A 19,343-nucleotide genomic window follows, 5' to 3' on the forward strand; every position below is an offset into this window, starting at 1 on the left:
GTCATCCAGCACACCAGGGCAGCCTGTTCACACCGACCTCCATGGTCATCCAGCACACCAGGGCAACCTGTTCACACTGCCCTCTATGGTAATCCAGCACACCAGGGCAGCCTGTTCACACCGCCTTCCATGGTCATCCAGCACCCCAGGGCAGCCTGTTCACACCGACCTCCATGGTCATCCAGCACACCAGGGCAACCTATTCACACTGCCTTCCACGGTCATCCAGCACACCAGGGCAGCCTGTTCACACCCCCTTCCATAGTCATCCAGCACACCAGGGCAGCCTGTTCACACCACCTTCCATGGTCATCCAGCATACCAGGGCAACCTGTTCACACTGCCCTCTATGGTAATTCAGCACACCAGGTCACCCTGTTCACACCACCTTCCATGGTCATCCAGCACCCCAGGGCAGCCTGTTCACAACACCTTCCATGGTCATCCAGCACACCAGGGCAACCTGTTCACACTGCCCTCTATGGTAATCCAGCACACCAGGGCAGCCTGTTCACACCACCTTCCATGGTCATCCAGCACCCCAGGGCAGCCTGTTCACACCACCTTCCATGGTCATCCAGCATACCAGGGCAACCTGTTCACACTACCCTCTATGGTAATTCAGCACACCAGGTCACCCTGTTTACACCACCTTCCATGGTCATCCAGCACACCAGGGCAACCTGTTCACACTGCCCTCTATGGTAATCCAGCACACCAGGGCAGCCTGTTCACACCGCCTTCCATGGTCATGCAGCACACCAGGGCAGCCTGTTCACACCACCTTCCATGGTCATCCAGCACCCCAGGGCAGCCTGTTCACAACACCTTCCATGGTCATCCAGCACACCAGGGCAGCCTGTTCACACCCCCTTCCATGGTCATCCAGCACACCAGGGCAGCCTGTTCACACCACCTTCCATGGTCATCCAGCACACCAGGGCAGCCTGTTCACACCACCTTCCATGGTCATCCAGCACACCAGGGCAACCTGTTCACACTGCCCTCTATGGTAATCCAGCACACCAGGTCACCCTGTTTACACCGCCTTCCATGGTCATCCAGCACACCAGGGCAGCCTGTTCACACCACCTTCCATGGTCATCCAGCACACCAGGGCAACCTGTTCACACTGCCCTCTATGGTAATCCAGCACACCAGGGCAGCCTGTTCACACCGCCTTCCATGGTCATCCAGCACCCCAGGGCAGCCTGTTCACACCGACCTCCATGGTCATCCAGCACACCAGGGCAACCTATTCACACTGCCTTCCATGGTCATGCAGCACACCAGGGCAGCCTGTTCACACCGCCTTCCACGGTCATCCAGCACACCAGGGCAGCCTGTTCACACCGCCTTCCATGGTCATGCAGCACACCAGGGCAGCCTGTTCACACCGCCTTCCATGGTCTCCAGCACACCGAGGTACCATGTTCACATTGCCCTGTGCAGGTGTAGGTTCACTGCCGTACACCACCACAGCCTTGGCTTCCCTCAACCCACCCCCTGCACTCATCACTCTCCCCTTTAATAGCATCTGTGCACATTTTCCAGGTCTGAGACACCACCCTCCCAAACAAGGCATCTCTTCCCAGATGGACTGCGAGCTCCTCACAGGAAGGACATCTACTGAAGGAACACACCTTCAAAATGGAGGACATGTATTTAAAGTGAGCGGGGTCCTTTCTGAGCTCTACAGTGAGTCATCAAGGAAGCTGACTTAATGAAAGAGATGGGCACAATGACAGCGCTCAGGGTATGGGAGAGAACTCCTGCTTCCTTCAGCCCAGAGCCTCTCAAGAGCTAACGCCCATGTCAGGTAAATGTCTGTGAGTTTGGCGGCAGGAAAAACAGACAAAGGACAGGAATGATAGTTAGGGGAAAGCTATGACCCACAAACAGGAGTGTTTTCACACACACACACATACACACACACACTGAAAAAACATGACTGGCACACACCAGACCTCCTGTGATACATGATGTTAATTCTAGGTGATGCTATAACTGGTCCTACACACTGGTGCGGTTTGCCCCAGATCAAGTACAAAAGATAAGTGTTCCTCAAATGTTAGACAAGAAATGTGAAGGCTAAAGTTATGTATTGATTTAAATTACTGTGCTACTGTGCTTAAGAGGTCTATAAAACAAAAACAAAACAAACAAACAAAAAAAAAACAAAAAAACAAAAAAACAAAAATGCCTCTAACCTGTAAGCTCCACTTGCCCAAGGACAGACAGCTTCCTGGAATTCTTGGGGCTGTTGTTTATGTAAGATGACAAGCCACAGGTTTCCACTTCTGTAAACAAGGTTGGTTGTCCCAACTGCACTGAATGTGCTGGATCACACATAGGTGGGGTGGGGGTGGGGCGCGTAGCCAGGAAGTACATCAAGACATACGCTTGCCCCTGACCAGATAGACAAAGGCAGGGAGTTTGAAGCCACGTGGGGTTTGCCTTTATAAGCACCTAGCATAATCTGGTACCACTGTCTGGGGATCCTAAGTACGGACCTGGCCAGTGTCCATCCTGGCCAGTGTTAATACTGGATAGTATTTAACAAAGCTGGCTTCAAATTTGGCTCAAAAACTGTGGTGATGGTCTTATTCTCCCCCGGTGGGATGGATTAACAGAAAGGTCAATGCTCTGACTGGGGGAGGGGGACGGGGGACCTGAATCCAGCTCCCTCGCTCCCGGAGCAGGGATCTAGTGGGGCTTCCTTTCCCAGCTCAGATGCGGGTGACAGGCCTGAACAGAGCGTGCCTGCTGTCTTCCTCGGGGAGGGGGAGCTGGGCCCGGGGTTAGTGTCTTATGAGAAAGAGAGGTTAAGGGCAGAGACCTGCACAGTCTCCAGCTAAGTTCTAAGATGTCCCTGTATGAAAAGGAGGGGTGTGCGCTGACCATCGCCCTGCACGCCTGAGTCCTGTGGGAGCTGCTGATCTCACACAGCCTGGAGACAGTTCTGACAACACAGGGGAGGCCTTGCTGAAGATTCTTGCGTATTTCCCTAAGACCCCAAATGCCACTCCTTATTAGCAGGGCCAAGGCAACAAGAATTTAAAATGAGCCTTGAAAGAATCAAGCTGAGCCACCTATAAATTAAATGACAGCCAGAGGACACTTGGCATCCTGTCTACGGAACTCAGATGAGCAGCGCAGGCCCTGGAATAAACACCTGCAAAAATAAAATGAATAGGATCCCCTGGAAGCAAGGGAATGCAGTCTACAAGCTGGGAGAGACCAACGGAGGGCAGGAAGAGACCTCAAGATGATGCAGCTTTTTAAGGTAGCCAAGGACACAGAAAACATGGTCGTAGCAAACTAACTGGACCCTAACATATAAGATTCATGGATGTTCTAGAACAAAAAGTGGTCTGTGCATCCCAGGTGGAAAGGGGGGACTGGAAATAATGGAGTCAGGGGCTTAGCTCACCTGAAGACAGAGCTGTAGAAACGACTCGGTCTAAAGAAAGGCAGGAAGATTAAAATGGGAAACAGAGACCATGTTTGGCTGGAGGAGATTCAAGAACATATATACATAAGTATATATATTTGTTTCGTAAGAATCATAACGGAGATTTAGCAGGAAAGGGGAACACACGGGAAGGAAAATATTCTAAATATCCCAAGTTTGCCAAAGTTTATTTTTCAGGTGTGCTTGCTTGCGTGTGTGTGTATGTGTGTGTGTGTGTGTGTGTGTGTGTGTGTGTGTGTGCATGTGTGTGTGTGTGTACACAGTGTGGATAGAGACCGGAAGGAGGTGTTTGATCCCTGGAGCTGGAGTTTTAAGTGCTGTAGGCTGCCGATGTGGGTACTGGGGACCAAACTCAGTTCATCGACAAGAACTGAGCGTCTTAACCACCGAACCACCTCTCCAGCCCCTTCCAAAGCTTTTGTTTTCTTCTTAGTAACAAAACAACATATAAGCACAAGGAGTTTGGCAAACATAGAAAAACTGTAGGATCCCAGTTAGGCATCCTCATATGGAGGGCTTTCCAGAAGGAAAGCAGGAGCCTGGTCACTCTTACCTGGCGTTTCAACACCCTGACACAACACAGAAGCACCATGTAGGGTCTGAATTTTACTTAGAAACTAAAACAGATCTGCATTAGAAATGTCTAATTCTAGACCTTAAAGTTCTAGAAAACTAACCAAATCAGTGTTTTTACAAACAAAACTCTTACTCTACATAGAAGTGTTCATTATTCTATTTAGTGTGAATATGGGAAGGAATACTGAGGTGGCCACAGAGTGCCTGCCACTTACAGGCTGGCCCGGCTGGCCCTCCCCCTCCCCTCCCTTCATCCTCTCTCCTTCCCTCCTGTCCTCAAATGTGCTCATGAGAGCAGAGGCCTGGCCGTTGGCCCCGCACCGCTGGCTGCCAGTCTTCTCCAGGCAGCACAGCTGTTAGGAAGGAGCCTTGATTTACCCGGTTGTGACCAGTCTGTAACAGCGGCTGCCACTGGTCAGTCCTCAACAATGAAATAAACAAACATCAAGGATGAGCAACTGGAAATAACACCAGGTCTGTGCTTCTGGTCTACGAGAGGCTCAGGCCTCCAGACTGACTCAGATTCTGAACTCACTTCCCATCAGTGTCGGATCAGCTGCTGATTAACCCTGACAGCTGCAAAGGGAGAGGCACCCCCCCACCCGTGACCTGAGAGGAACTAGGCATGCCTCCTTGTACATGATGGCTCTCAGAGGGGAAGTACATGACCATCATCTCCCTGTGGAAATGCTCAGTCTAAATTTGCACCCACCATCTGAATACATCACATTGATTCAGGGTTACACTTACATCTAGAAATGCAAACCATAAACATACATTTAGAGATAACATTTCATGTCTAGGTAATTTTCAGTCTAATCAAAAGTTGTAATTTAAAATGAACTAGCATTGAGCTGGGAGGTAGCTCAGCTGCTAAAAGCACCAGCTGCTCTTGTGGAAGGACCCTGGTTCAGTTCCCAACACTCACAAGGTAACTCCAGTTCAGGCAATCATTTGACTTCCATTGGCACTAGCGCAGTTATCTGTCTGTCTGTCTGTCTCTCTCTCACACACACACACTAAATAAATAATAAATCTTAAAGAAAAGAAAAAGTCTAACATTGTTCTTAACCACAGACACACGGAATGATGGGAGATGTCATTCTGTATATGTTTTTCATACTGGTTAATGAATAAAGCACTGTTGGCCAATAGGAAAGGAAGATAGGAGGGACTAGGAGACAAGGAGGAAAGAGGAAGTAGTAAGGAGAGTCAGGATGGAGAGCCTGGAGAGAACAGAACTGCCATTCCTCCGCTCTCGGTAAGACCACGTGGAAATACATAGAAATGGGTTAATAATTAAGACAGAGCTAGCCGATAAGAAACTAGTACCTGGCTAACAACATTGTATCAAATACAGAGTCTCTGTACATTATTTGGGGCTGGCATGGGCGGCAGGACAAGACCAGTGGCGGCGCGGGCAGAAAAACCATACTCGTTACATTTGTCATTGCATACATATACACAGAGAGATCCCGATACAAACGCATAGCTATGTATCCACTGCAGATGGGGTTTACAATAGCTACACTTAGCCCTCTCCCCAAACCATCCCATGACACAAGGCCCTCCCAAACTACCCAGGGAGACAATGCCCTCCTTAAATACCTTGTGAGACAAATCATTAGCTTCTACCAAAACCTGGAAAGGGTACACACAGTGAACACAGGAAGACCCGTGTGTGGACAAACACAGATGCACACCCACTCTGCAGACGTCAGAGCATGTCAAATCCAACATGAAACAAAACTCACATGGGGCTGGAGAGATGGCCCCAGAAAGCTTCTCTGGTGGAGAACAGTTCCCGACATCCATGCCGGGAGGCTCACAGAATCACAGCCAAACGCCAGTGGCTCGCCATACAGAGTGAGAATTAAACCCTGAAGTTCACAGAAGCACAAAGAGCCTGGAAGGTCAAAGCAGCCCCGAGAAGAGGGAGGCTGGAACCTTTGCATTCCTGATTTCAGATCATACTGCCAAGTTAAGGGAACCAAAACACACATACTGAAATCTAAGCATGTGATCAGCCGTGGCGGGAGTCTGTCTGGCCCTATATGGGAGTCACTGACGCTGTATGACTACACAACAATTTTATGGCTGCCTCTCTCTTCATTCCACAAGGGGTGATGGCTGCGTGTGAAGCATCCTAGGGTTGAGAGAGGGAAGGAACAGGCAAACCCATAGCCAGGAATATGGTGCCCTGGGGTCCCTCCCTGGCTGCAGACCCCACTTCAACCAGCACAGCACCGTGGCAGAACCAGAGCCACGCAACCACAGGTGAGCCACAATCCACAAGTGAGCCACAAAACCATGAGTGAGCCACACAACCACGGGTGAGCCACAAAACAGGGCGAGCCACAAAAATCCACGGGTGAGCCACAAATCCACGGGTGGCCTGAGGTCAGCGCAGGCCACTCTTCACCCGTGGGTTCCTCAGGGAATCTTGCACTATTGTCTGGCCGAAGCTGGAAGCTGAGGAGCCTCTGCCTCTCCTCCTCAGCCTCCATGTAGATGCACTTAGGCAAAAAAGAACTAATCACATTGATACCTCTGCAGGAGGCTCCTGCTCCAATATCAACATTTGTTAATAGCTTCCGCTCCTGACCAGTTTTATTGAGCAACGACGGCATGCCAGGGTTCCTACTAGAAAGCATACCCCATAATGCAAGAACAAACGTCTGATCGAGTTGGCTAGGGAGGGAAACTCAAAACCAAAGGCCAAGCTGTGTGTGTGTGTGTGTGTGTGTAGGATGTGTGTGTGTGTGTGTGTGTATGTGTAGGATGTGTGTGTAGCGTGTGTGTCTGTGTGTAGGATGTGTATGTATAGTGTATAGTGTGTGTGCATGTGTGTAGGATGTGTGTGTAAAGTGTGTGTAGTATATGTGCATGTGTAGTGTGTGTAGTGTGTGTGTGTAGGATGTGTGTGTGTAGTGTGTGTAGGATTGTGTTGTAGTGTGTATGTGTAATGTATATATGTAGTGTGTATGTGTAGTGTGTAGTATGTGTGCATGTGTAGTGTGTGTTTAGTGTGTTGTGTGTGTGCATGTGTGTGTAGTGTGTGTAGTATTATGCATGTGTAGTGTGTGTGTAGTGTGTGTAGTATGTGTGCATGTGTAGTGTGTAGTGTGTGTGTGCATGTGTGTAGGATGTGTGTGTATGTGGTATGTATAGTATTATGCATGTGTAGTATGTGTGCATGTGTTGTGTGTGTGTGTGTGTGTGTGTACTGTTCCATCCACTTCACAAAAACTAAAGCAAAAGCTGGGGACAGACTGGAGATGGTACAGAATGCTCAGTGGCGCCTTGGCCAAGCACTGGCCTTGGAGAGAACACAGGAGAAGGGGCTGGGCCAGGTCTCCACATCTCTTCATCTCAGTCCTTCCTAGTGAGGCCTCAGGCTCCCGAGCAAACGTCTGGCCCCATTATTCCACTCTTTGTCATTTGGACATCGAAAAGCTTCAAAAAACAAACAAACAAACAAAAAAACAGTGGCTCTAAATTTCTGTGATTCAAGGATGGTTTGTTCACGGCTGAGGACAGGACACCCAACACAGAACTAAGACCTGGATTTGGATCCCTGAACCCACACAAAAGTTCGGACAGTGACACATGCCTACAATCCCAGCACACTGTGGAAGCTGAGACAGGGGAGTGCTCAGAAGCTCACTGGGCCAGTTGGCCGGGCATTGGAAGTGGCAATTAATGAGAGGCAGTAGGGCCCAACACCTGAGATTGTCCTGCACACATGCATTCACATGCTCATGAGTGTGCATAGATTAAACACACACACACTTTGAAAAAGCAAATAATCTGTTCGAAGTGAAGGAAACAAACCCAAATGTGAACAACTCTTGCAACAGGACGGGGATGCTGGGATGTGAGATGCTGATTTCTGCTTGCACCGCACGCAGGCACCCACACACGCCACGTGTTTACTGAACATCCCTGCCATCTCCCAGATGAAATGCAGGCGGGAAGTTAATGTGAGGAAAGTGGGCTATTAAGATGTAAATTGTTTTGTGTGTAAGAGCTCTCCTGGTGTGCGGGCGAGCATTTGCTTTTATTCCCTTCTGTCGAGGCTGCCACACTGGGGAGCTGAAGATGGAAGGAAGCAGGCTAGACTCATGCAGGAAAGGCGGCCAGCATCTGCATCCTTCCTCGATGGATTCAGTGCTGCTGAGCTCTGCCCTGCCCCCTCTTTTATGTCCTTGGAGGGAAAAACGACTCCCACACGGGCGGGCGGCAGTTACCGAAGCTCATTGCTGCAGGATCCACAAACGGGGCAGCAACGGAAGGAAGACCAGCCTGTCACCCTGGTCTCAGTGCAATGCATCCCCAGGTCCAGCGGACCCCAGTCTCCAGCCAGCTGAACATCAAGTGGCTGCCTGGGGATTTCCAGTGGAACCTGGGTTCTCATATCTGTGACATTGCTCTGGTGTAAGGGACCCACGGGGGAATCTGAGATGTCCAGGAAGATGTACCTAAGCTACATGTATGTACATGTATGTACCTAAGTTACATGCAGACTGTGTGCCGTACTACCTGAGAAGCTGTGGACCTTAGTACCCCCCGGGGTGGGGAACTGATGCTCTGCATGTACCAAAGGAAAGCTGAAACAAAGGCAACGAAAAATAAAACCACCGCGAAACACTCAGGGTGCAGCCTTCCGGGGCCACTCAAGTCTGACCACACTTCCTGACCCAAGGGACGAGCAGGTGTGGGTCTGGAGACACCCGCTGTCCCCTGCTGCTCTCAGGACAGGTGGCCTCACTGTCATCAGCACTGACACCCTCAGTCAGGACAGCAGTTCTCCCTGCAGAGAACGTGAAGAGGCACACCCACAGGAATGTGGAGGGAAGGGGGGGGGGGAGACAGGGGAGAGAGGATCAGGGTCAGTGCATGTCCTCAAAATGACACACGAGACACCTGTAACACATGTTTTGAACAGTATGAAGCTGCACACACACACACACACACACACACACACACACACAAACACACGGACCACTGGCAGGGTGGCTCAGGTGAAGGCGCATGCCACCAAGCCTGACAACCTGGCTCGGTCCCCAGGATCTCCACGGCAGAAGGAGAGAACCAATCAACTTCTTGGGGTTGCCCTCTGACCCCTCCGCATGTGCACTGTGGTGAGTGAACCAACATGAACATAGAAATAATACAAAGAGGAAAGTAACAATGAAACCCACTATTCTACACACACACACACACACACACACACACACACACACACATCCCAATCAGTAAAAAAATAAAAGGAATGCCCAGACATTTTACCCGTTCCCTTCGGTCCCTGGAGGGACTTGCCTGCTGGGCTGTTGCTATTAAGTTTTCTATTACTTGTGCATCTCCTTTGGAGGAACTATCTATTCAGATCTTCTACTCATTCGTGAATTAGGCTATGTGTTTTCCCATCATCGAGCTGTAGATGTTCTTTATATATTATGGATATTAGTTTCTCTTCAAATATATGGTTTAGAGACATATATCCCTCTGCTGAAATAGAAGGATGCCTTCTCCACTCCTCCATTGATCAGTGCAAGGAATCCTAAGACCCCGGAAAATGATGGGCCATGACAACCAGCACCAGCTACAGCGTAGAAAGCCAACCCCAGCTCTGGAGCGCTACCAAACTACTGCTAAACGGGCACTATTGCAATCCACCGGACATGTGGTTCATCTTCTCCACAAACTGTCATCGGGCCAGAGTCCCCTGTGTAGAAGTCCAGTCCAGTGGTGAGAAAGGATCCCATGGTTCTCCCTCCTGGACCTCACCACCATCCGTGCGTTTAGACATGGTTCCGGATCTTCCCGACGAAGCCCGACTTCAGTCATCACCTCCTGACAGCACTGTGCTTTAGCTCAGAATCCTACCGTCACCCCTTCTGAAAGTGAGCCATTGGCCACTTACCGGCAGCAGGGGCTCTGGCGCACCGGCTGCTCTGCTGGGTGGCAAAGGCGAACTCAGTTACTGCTGGAGGTGACACAGTCTCCTCTAGTCACTCAGCTGCAGCTCTGCCTCCTTCCTGTGATCTTTACCTGGCCAGGGGTCAAGCTTACAGGCTCACTGGCTTTTACTACTTACATGTAAGTGTGCATACTAATTTTGGCGATTACGCACTGAAAATTTATATATATTACCATTTGGCTTTCAAAACAAACATTTGGAAGTGGCACCTTTATCTGTCTCTAGAGAGAGTGCCTCAGACAGGAAAGCGGAAGGCGCCAGACCCAAACCTACTTCACCCACCCGACCACGCTGCTTTCTCCAGTGCCCGTGTGAGCATCTCAAATGTTTCCTGAACTCCGGGACACAAGCTTCTCTGAGCGAAGATGGCTCCCAACGACAGGCCTTTTGGTAGTTCCTGGGAACCCGCTGATGGTCACACCTGCCTGAGCTCTTCCTCCAGAGCCCCAGACTCACGTTCTATTGAGTATTTCCCTTGCCAACTTTCACGTTTCAAAGTCTACTCCAGGCCAGGTAACAGGTACAGTGGCACGCCCCTTAATCTCAGCACTCAGGATGCAGAGGCAGGCGGATTTCTATGAGTTCAAGGCCAGCCTGGTCTACAGAGTGAGTTCAGTGAGTTCCAGGACAGCCAGAGCTACACAGTGAGACCTTGCTTCATATTTTCTTTCTTTCTTTCTTTCTTTAAAAAAAGGACAGAAGAGGGAGGAGGAAGGTTGTTACATTTCCTCTGTTGAGACCCTTTTGGGTGGCTGCTAAAATCAGAGGCCCGAGAAACTACCTGAACACCGAGAAAGTGGGCTCCAGCTGGAAGCCACACAAATGCCATGAAATAGCAGACGGGAACATGCATTTGGTGATTGACAGGCTGCTGTTGCTACTCCAAAATGCAGAGACAAAATGAAAGAAGGAGAGATGAGGCCACCGCATGAGATGCTTCAGCTCCCAGACACGGACAGGCAGCTGGGCGCTAAAACGCGGACAGGCAGCTGGGCACTAAAACGCGGACAGGCAGCTGGGCGCTAAAACACGGACAGGCAGCACCCCAGCCAGCTGGGCGCTAAAACTGGGGGAGAATGGTCAGAGAGAGGAACACGCCAGCTGTCAGAAATCTTGATGGCCTTCCAACCTTCAAACGCATAATTATCTTACACACAGTAGGTTTTCAACATCTGTACCAGGCAAGGAGGGAGGGAGGGCAGAGGGAATACTTTGCTGCTGAGGAATGTGCGGTGAACCGCACAGGATATGAACAGGTCTCGCCGGTGCTAAACCTCACAGGTAGGGCTCCGGCTGAGAGATAAAGGGATACCATTGTCCCAATGTGTCCTTCATTCTTTCACACCGCATTCCATTGAGCAGATTTTCACAGTGATGCCTGGGGCAGACCCTGGAGGCAGGGTGATGGCCAAATAACCAGCTCAGAGAGGAACAGAGGTGAACAGTGGGTGCCACAAGCCCAGGGGTGGCCCTTACTGCCATCTAGTCTCCCTTGAACTGCAGAGTATGAGGGACCGGAGCTGAGTACAGAATGAAGTCCATGAGTGCAGTCCCTCAGCCTGAAGTGACACCTCACCCGAGAGGGGGAAGGACTGAGGCCGTGTATCCAAGAGTGCTGGCAAATGGGCGACACACACGGACACAAGGTCCGGATGGGCGGGCGTTTGGGGGGTGGCAGGTACCACAGTCACTCTCCAGCAGCTGGATCTCTTAAGTGCTCCCATGTGTCATTGTACCTTAACTCTTGCCAACCCTGACTGTGTGCACGGCCTCGCGTGCAGTGCCCCGTGCAAACTTCACACCCATAATACTTCATCCTGTGTGTGAAGCATTCTCCAGGTGTGAAGCATCGGGTGAGAATCGGGGAGGTATAAATTCTCCAGGTGTGAAGCATCGGGAAGAAGTGGGACATGTCTAAGTTTTGGGGGATTCTGACCAAGTTTACCAGAAAGCGATTGCTTTTATTGGGTTTCCCATGTGCTGGCTCCCTCGGGTCCGCCCACGGGCGGGTGGGTGTGTTGTCATCATCTGCACTACAGAGATGAGAGGACAGAGGCACAGGCACTAAGACATTGGATGGCGGGGTGAGATGTGAAAGCCAGCGGTCTTCACGCCAGCCCTTGCTGTCCCTCAGGTTCACTTCTCGGGGCCTGGATGCAGCGCCTGTGCCATGCACACATCTGTGGAGACTCGACCTCACTGCCCCTTCACAGAGTGGTTCTGCACACGCCTAAGGGAACTGTCCCAGTTGGGGTGATTAGGTCTTTAACACATTTGCATAGCCGAGACTTCTAGAAGCTTCCAGAGAACACTTTTAGATCATTAAGGGATTTTTTTCTCAGATTTTGATAAACACCAAGCAATGATAACGCCCGGCCCTAGAGACCAGCTGGAAAACAACTACAGCTGCCTGCTGCAGCCATCGCCAGGTCAGACACTGGAATGACAGTCACTCACTACAGAACTGAGTAGGCAGCAGACAGCTCAGTGACTCCAGTAGAACATGGTCGGCTCTTGCGGTGAACCTGATTCGGTTCCTGGCACCTGCACCAGGCAGCTCACACCACCTTTAACTCCAGCTCTGACATCTGATGCACACTCCAACACAGGCAGACGGATGGACGCGCACATAATTAAAACAATTTAAAAAAATTAGACCTAACCAGGACTAGTGGCCAATCTGAAGTACCAGGAGGAACTGCAGGCCAGAGGCCAGCCAAAACCAGCGGACAGAGGTTGTTTGTGTCCCCCAAGTGCCACTCACTCTACCGCCTGATAACAGGCCGGCCAGCCTGTCTAGCGAGTCTGTTTTTTGGAACAGGGTTTCGTGTAGTCCTGGAACTCAGTACGCACCTGGGCTGGGCTGGAATTGCTGATGCTCCTGCCTTCACCTCCTAAGTGCTGGGACGACAGACATGTGTCACCCAGCTTTAAAAGCTATTCTTAAAGGAGGCTAAGAAGGCTGGCACATGTGTGGTTTCTTTATTCTTACAGCACAAACAACTCTCACAGTGATTTTCTGGTCTCTTGAGTAAACACTGATTTAGACAGATTAATATAAACCTGACCAAAAAAACAAAACAAAGCAAAACAAAAAAACAGTGTTTGATTTCTGAGACTCTGTGAAACACTGAAGACAGAGTTTCCTTAGAAGACTCTTTGGAGGTGATCTGTTTTGCTTTCTGCTTTGGTGGTACCAAGTCCATTACCCTCACAGCTCTGCTGGGAAAGGCAAGCTGGCATTCAGATCCATTATAGAAATGTCATGGTGCAGGGATGAGCCCAGAGTCATCGATAAAATGTTAATAACTGATATTTTTCAAATATCAAACAGTCCTATCTTGTTTTATAACAATTCTCCCTGTAAATGTTTCATTCGAAAATGAAACTGTTTAAGGAAAAGAAAACCATAGGAAAAACCACTGAGCTTCTCTTTAACAACACTCACGTCCAGCGGCAGCTGCACCCCTGAAATCCCAGCCCTTGGGCGTGGAGCCAAAGGGTCGCCAGCTCAAGTTCTTCTGAGCTGTAAGGGTACTTCCCGTGACAGTACTGCTTGGGTCTTCGGGGTCAGATGGTTCCTCAAGTTCCAGACCTCTGTGTCCCCGAACACCCAGGCCCTGGCCCCAGGACACTGCCAGCCTGCCCGCCCTCTGCCCTGCAGCAAAGCCGGACACGCCGTGTGCTTGCCTCTGCTCTGGCTGTCACCTTCACCATCAGCTGACCGGGCGGCAAGACTGAAAGTCCAGGTCAGGGGTCGCCGCCCACCGCTCTGACTTGTGACTTTGCCTGCCACGTTATCTGAGCTGCCTCCCTCCGGAGATAGCTCACACTGAACAGACAAGGCTACACCCATGGAAGGGCAAGGGACTGCCATGACTAGGCACTGACATAGAAGGTAAGGCATATTTTCCCAGGACGGGAAAAGCTCCGGAAACCCTTGAGCACAGACACCACACAGAGCAGAGTGCTGGCACCCGGAGTGAAGTATCACGACTGTGACGGATAGTCTGAGTCAGCGCCTAAGACTTGCCGCTGAGACCAAGTCCAGTAGCTACCAATCAGGGGCTGGCCCAATAGCTCTGGGTGATTCGGAGCACTGGCTGCCCTTCCAGAGGGCCCAGGTTCAATTCCCAGCTTACCTTGCTCGTACAGCAGCCTCATGTTTGAATCTTTGTAAGCAACCAGATTGTTGAGTAATGCGATCACACTCTGCATGGTATTACCCAGAATGTTCTCCTGGTGTTCCTGCAATAGACCAGATAGAAATGCCATCACACGAGCCTCAGGACAACCAACCACCTCTTTCCGGCATCTTCCAAAAGGCTGAAGGGTTCACTGTCTGTACTGTCACACAGCAGGTGGAGAGGTTAGGTCCTTCCCTCCAAACTTCCAGGAGTCCAAGAGCAGAGAGAGGGAGAGAGGGAGAGGGAGGGAAGAAGAGAGGGGAAGGGAGAGGGGGAAGGGAGAGAGAGGGAGAGGGGGAGGGGGAGGGAGAGAGGGGGAGGGAGAGAGAGGGAGGGAGAGGGGGAGGGAGAGATGGGGAGAGAGACAGAGGGAGGGAGAGGGGGAGGGAGAGGGGGAAGGGAGAGAGGGGGATGGAGACAGAGGGGGAGGGAGAGAGGGGGAGGGAGAGAGAGGGAGAGAGGGAGGAAGAGAGAGGGAGGGAGAGAGAGGGAGGGAAGAAGAGAGGGGAAGGGAGAGGGGGGATGGAGACAGAGGGGGAGGGAGAGGGGGAGGGAGAGGGAGGGAGGAAGAGAGAGGGAGGGAGACGGGGGAGGAAGAGGGAGAGAGGGAGGGAGAGGGGGAGAGGGAGAGGGAGGGAGGAAGAGAGAGGGAGGGAGAGAGGGGGAGGGGGAGGGAGAGGGAGAGGGAGAGGGGGGAGAGAGAGGGGGAGGGAGAGAGAGCACCAGCCTCTGTGTTGCAGGTGAGTGGCACTGGGGTCACCAGACATGAAATGTATGGACACTATGCACAGCAGCAAGCTTGAGACCATGACATAAAAACATTTCATCAGATGAGCGTTTCTGTGACGTGCCACTCAAGCCATGTCCTCTGTGCAGTCACGTTGGATGTGATGGCCCTATCCTCGGTGGAGTACAACCCGTCATGTGTGAGCTCTCAGGCGGACTTGACATCCTCAGCAGGAAGCATCACATAGCAGGATAGCCCAGACCCCTTGAGTGTAAGGACATCATTTTGTTTGTTTGTTTTTTTGAGGCAGGGTTTCTCTGTGCCACCCTGGCTGTCCTGGAACTCGCTCTGCAGACCAGGCTGGCCTTGAACTCACAGAGCTCTGCCTGGCTCTGCCTCCCCAGTGCTGGGATTAAAAGGGTGTGCCACCATCGCCCAGTTGATAAGGCTGCCTTTAGTCTTCCGGTTCCATGAGAGGCTGCGCCCCTCAAAGGCTTGTAGTGCTGCTACTTCGTGTCTCTTTCCGGGAGGCCCAGAAGGACTGCCACCGGCTTGGAGAGATTTTTGCCAACAGAACTTTCTAATCTGTTTCTCTCAGGCTCCTCCGCTTGGGCATGGACACCTTGGCCCAACTTTGTGACTTTTAGTTTTCCTAGGAAACCGTCTGCCAGCAGAAGCTTTGAAACCCACTGTTCTCAGGTCACACCGAGTGTGCTCCAGCCTTCTGGAGTCTTCTCTGAACCCTGCTAACCTTGTCCTTTTACACTGCCCACACTCAGGTTGGCCAGACTCAGGAAAGCCGTGCCTGGGAGCCACCCCACATTTTAATGACCTGTTTCCATTTTCAACTCTGAGTTCTGAGTCACGTGGACACACCGTCTCCCTGCCGCTCGCTCCCGACTTGGCATGACTGTGACCCAACCCCTGGCCAATTAACCGCACGCGGTCAAGGCTTTAAGGTCAGCGAGGCTGGCTGGCATCGTCCTCCTCACCTAGTCTGTGACTTCCACTGCCTGCCATCAGAGACCAGGAACGTCCAGGCAGATGGCACAGTGTGTGAGTATGACAGGGAAAATTCCTCTGGGCCCACCCATCCCACAGCATGGAGCCTCCTGATTCCACGACAGAAAACAAGGTGTGCGCACACGGACAGACACACACAGACACACAGACACACACACATATAAATACAGAGAGACACACAGACACACACAGACACACACACATATACCTACAGACACACAGACACACACAGAGACACACACACACAGACACACACACACACAGATACACAGACACACACATATACATACAGAGAGACACACAGACACACACAGAGACACACACACAGACACATACAGACACACAGACACACAGACACACACACATATACATACAGAGAGACACACAGACCCACACAGAGACACACACACAGAGACACACACACACAACACAAAGAGACAGACAGACAGACACACACACACAGAGACATACAGACACACACAGCGCTCCTGGGGTGGCTATCCACAATCCTGTGTTTCTCTGACACCAGTTTACAATGATGAATGTGGAGTGTGGCTGCGTGCTATCAACTCTGCCCAGTTATGCTGACAATCCCATGGTGGAAGAAAGGGGTGATTAATAGGAGCCAAGATGACACAACATGCTATTCTTGATGAAGTAGCTAACGATACATAGCAAAGTTGTTCTTGTGGAAGAAAATGGGGCCAATCAATCTCCGATTTGGGTCCTCTCTGCAAAGTGACGCAGCCACTCCTTCTTTATGGGCCTTGCATAGCGTTAGCAAACACAGGCCATTCTCGATGGAGTTAAATGTATTGATTCGTACATGCTCAGGACACAATGTACCTTTTCAACCTCATTTTTATTGTTTTCAAAGCCATTGTCTCATTCTCAGGCCAGGAAACCAGTGTTGGCCTGGAAGTCACAGCAGCCCTGAGCCTCTGGCCCTCCAGGCTGGGATTCCAGGGGGGAGGGGACAGCCAAGCCACACGGGGGATGAGGTAACGCCATCTCTCTGAAACTCCTGACCCTCCAGAGGCCAGCAGTGGGGCTTTGCTGAGCTGTGGGCCAGGGCTGCTCCTTGCCAAAGTCCTTCTATCAACATGGCAGCCGATCGGATCCCAGTCAACCATGGTGGGCTCCCGGCCAGGAGGCCCCAGTAACCGCAGAGTGAAGGCCTCTGCCAGCCACATCACCTCCTCTACAGAGGTCTGTGTCTGGAGAAAACACCCTGGTAGCACGCGCTCTCACCAACATCGCGGGCACTGGGGAGGTACTGTGCGTGCATCTGATATGAACCAGCATTTGATGCGCAGGGTAAAGGCGAGATGCCCCCTCCCACAGAAACTGCAGACAGTTCCCTCTGTTCCCAGCATTGCTCAAAGCACTGTTTCCTCCTTCTTCCAAGCCGTCACAGAACCTGAACCTCATCCGTCATACAGAGAGGACTTTACAAAAATTATGTACTAGAATTATCTTTGCTAGCTTTTCCAAGTGTAGGTAACGGACTTCTACACAGTGCAGGTGAGGAGAGTCTGCAGACTGTTCACAGTAAGATCTGAGAGCAGCTGAGGACCAGGTCATGACTTCCGCGGGAAACTGGAAGCCACCTGCAGGGCCACGGGGAAGCCACCTGCAAGGTCATGGGGAAGCCAGCCACTTGCAGGGCCACAGGGAAGCCACCTTCAGGGCCACGGGGAAGCCAGCCACCTGCAGATCCACGGGGAAGCCACCTCCAGGGCCACGAAAGCCTCCCCCACTGACATGCATCAAGCTGAGTTACTTTACTTCTTAGATTTAATAAGTGTGTTCTTGTTCATTTATCTCTTGAGGCCAGTGCAGAAGACTGTCTGGGGAAGGGAGTATGGCAGCCGGTGGGGACATCTGTCAGGAGACAAAGGGCTGGTACACACCGGGTAGAGCTGGAGGAGGGGTGGCTCTGGTTAGAGGATGGGTTGCCGAGGGTTTCTGCTCTGGGTTAGCCCTTACCCTCCACCAAATAAATGTGTGCCTAAGGTCCAGGGTGAGCGACAGTAACAGGAAGCAGGGTAAACCTCCCCCCCACCCCCTGTTACTGGGCTCCTTAGACAGAGCCCACACCACCATGCTCTCCTGACACCGAGGTGAGCAAGGAAGGAAGGGACAGGCAAGCACACCGGGCCTTGCAGTCAGCCTTGGGGAGTCTAGCACCACAATCAGCAGAGGCTAGCTCACAGGCCCCAGGATGGAGAGTGTGCTGGGTGCCGCAGCCTGCCCAGCAAGTGTCCCGTCTCGGCATCTCATCTCACCCTAACAAAAGCAGAGGAGGGGAGACGCGACCATGACCACGCACAACCTGCCATGCTCCTGCCATGCTCCACGGTGGCAAAACTGGAGCTTGGTCTAGGCGGGCGGTGGCCATGCCCCTGTGCATGCGACATTGAGACAGGTAGGTTACAGCCAGCCCTCGGGGTGGGCCGCGTGCCCCCACCGCAGACCCCTGGGGCCATCTGAAAGGAACTGAAAGGAGGGCAGAAGCAGTGACACCCCTGTAATCCAAGCTCTCGCTGGACCAGAGTTCAAGGTCAGCCTGGACTACAGAGCGAAACTTTGTGTCAAAAACAAACCTAAAGCAAGCTGTATGTGAGGTACAGGAGGGAAGGAACCAGGAGGCGGCTTGCCCCCTCTACCTTTGTGCTACAATGTATCTAGCCTCCACTGGCACCGCTGGGATCTACGGGTTTCCAAAGCGCCCTTGGCATCAATCCCTGAACTCTAAGGATACTTGTAGTTAGTTCTTAGCCGCTACAGTACAGAAAGAAGGAACACATCGCTCAAAATAATGACGTGCAGACTAGAGCTGCCACTAAGACTCACGGTTTCAGATACTGGTGTTAGCACAGTCTAACGGAAATATCAGGAAGCCGGGCTCAAGAGAGAAGGCACTGTAGCGGCCTGTGCACAGACAGCAAGCCCAGTGCAGCAAGCCCAGTGCGGCTGAAGGCAAACACCCACGGCCTCTCTCCACAGCCCATCCATCGGTAAGCATATTTGCGTGCCCGATGCCACACTGTGGGGACATTTACCAAACATAACACTCGGTGCTGACAGAACACGGCACTTACCAGTCGGGACAATCAGAACCGAAGCAGCAAAACTCAGGGTTCGGCGTCACAGATGAAACGCCACCAAAACACGTGGCCTCTGCTAAGGAAAAAGGTGGCACTGGACCTGAAGTGTGGGTCTCCTCCCTCGCAGCTTCAGCGCTGTGACTGTCACTTTAAAAACGGCGTTGTTGCCAGATAAAAGACTCGTGGCCAGAAAAAGATCAAGATTTCCAGTAAAGACAGAGTCACATTAAGAAAAACCACCAAAGGTTTACAGTGTGTTTTA

General features: G+C 51.5%; 1 protein-coding gene across 1 annotated transcript in view; it reads right to left on the bottom strand.

Moving 5' to 3' along the window:
- The window catches only part of Ulk4 (unc-51 like kinase 4), a 275,914-nt gene that overhangs the window by 104,821 nt on the left and 151,750 nt on the right, over positions 1–19,343 (bottom strand). Inside the window, exon 33 of the mRNA XM_051202614.1 lies at positions 14,177–14,282. Coding sequence (XP_051058571.1) covers positions 14,177–14,282 — 106 coding nt within the window. The remainder of the gene's footprint in view (positions 1–14,176; positions 14,283–19,343) is intronic.

The sequence above is a fragment of the Phodopus roborovskii genome, unplaced genomic scaffold (genome assembly GCF_943737965.1).
Source record: "Phodopus roborovskii unplaced genomic scaffold, PHOROB, whole genome shotgun sequence".
NCBI lineage: Eukaryota > Metazoa > Chordata > Mammalia > Rodentia > Cricetidae > Phodopus > Phodopus roborovskii.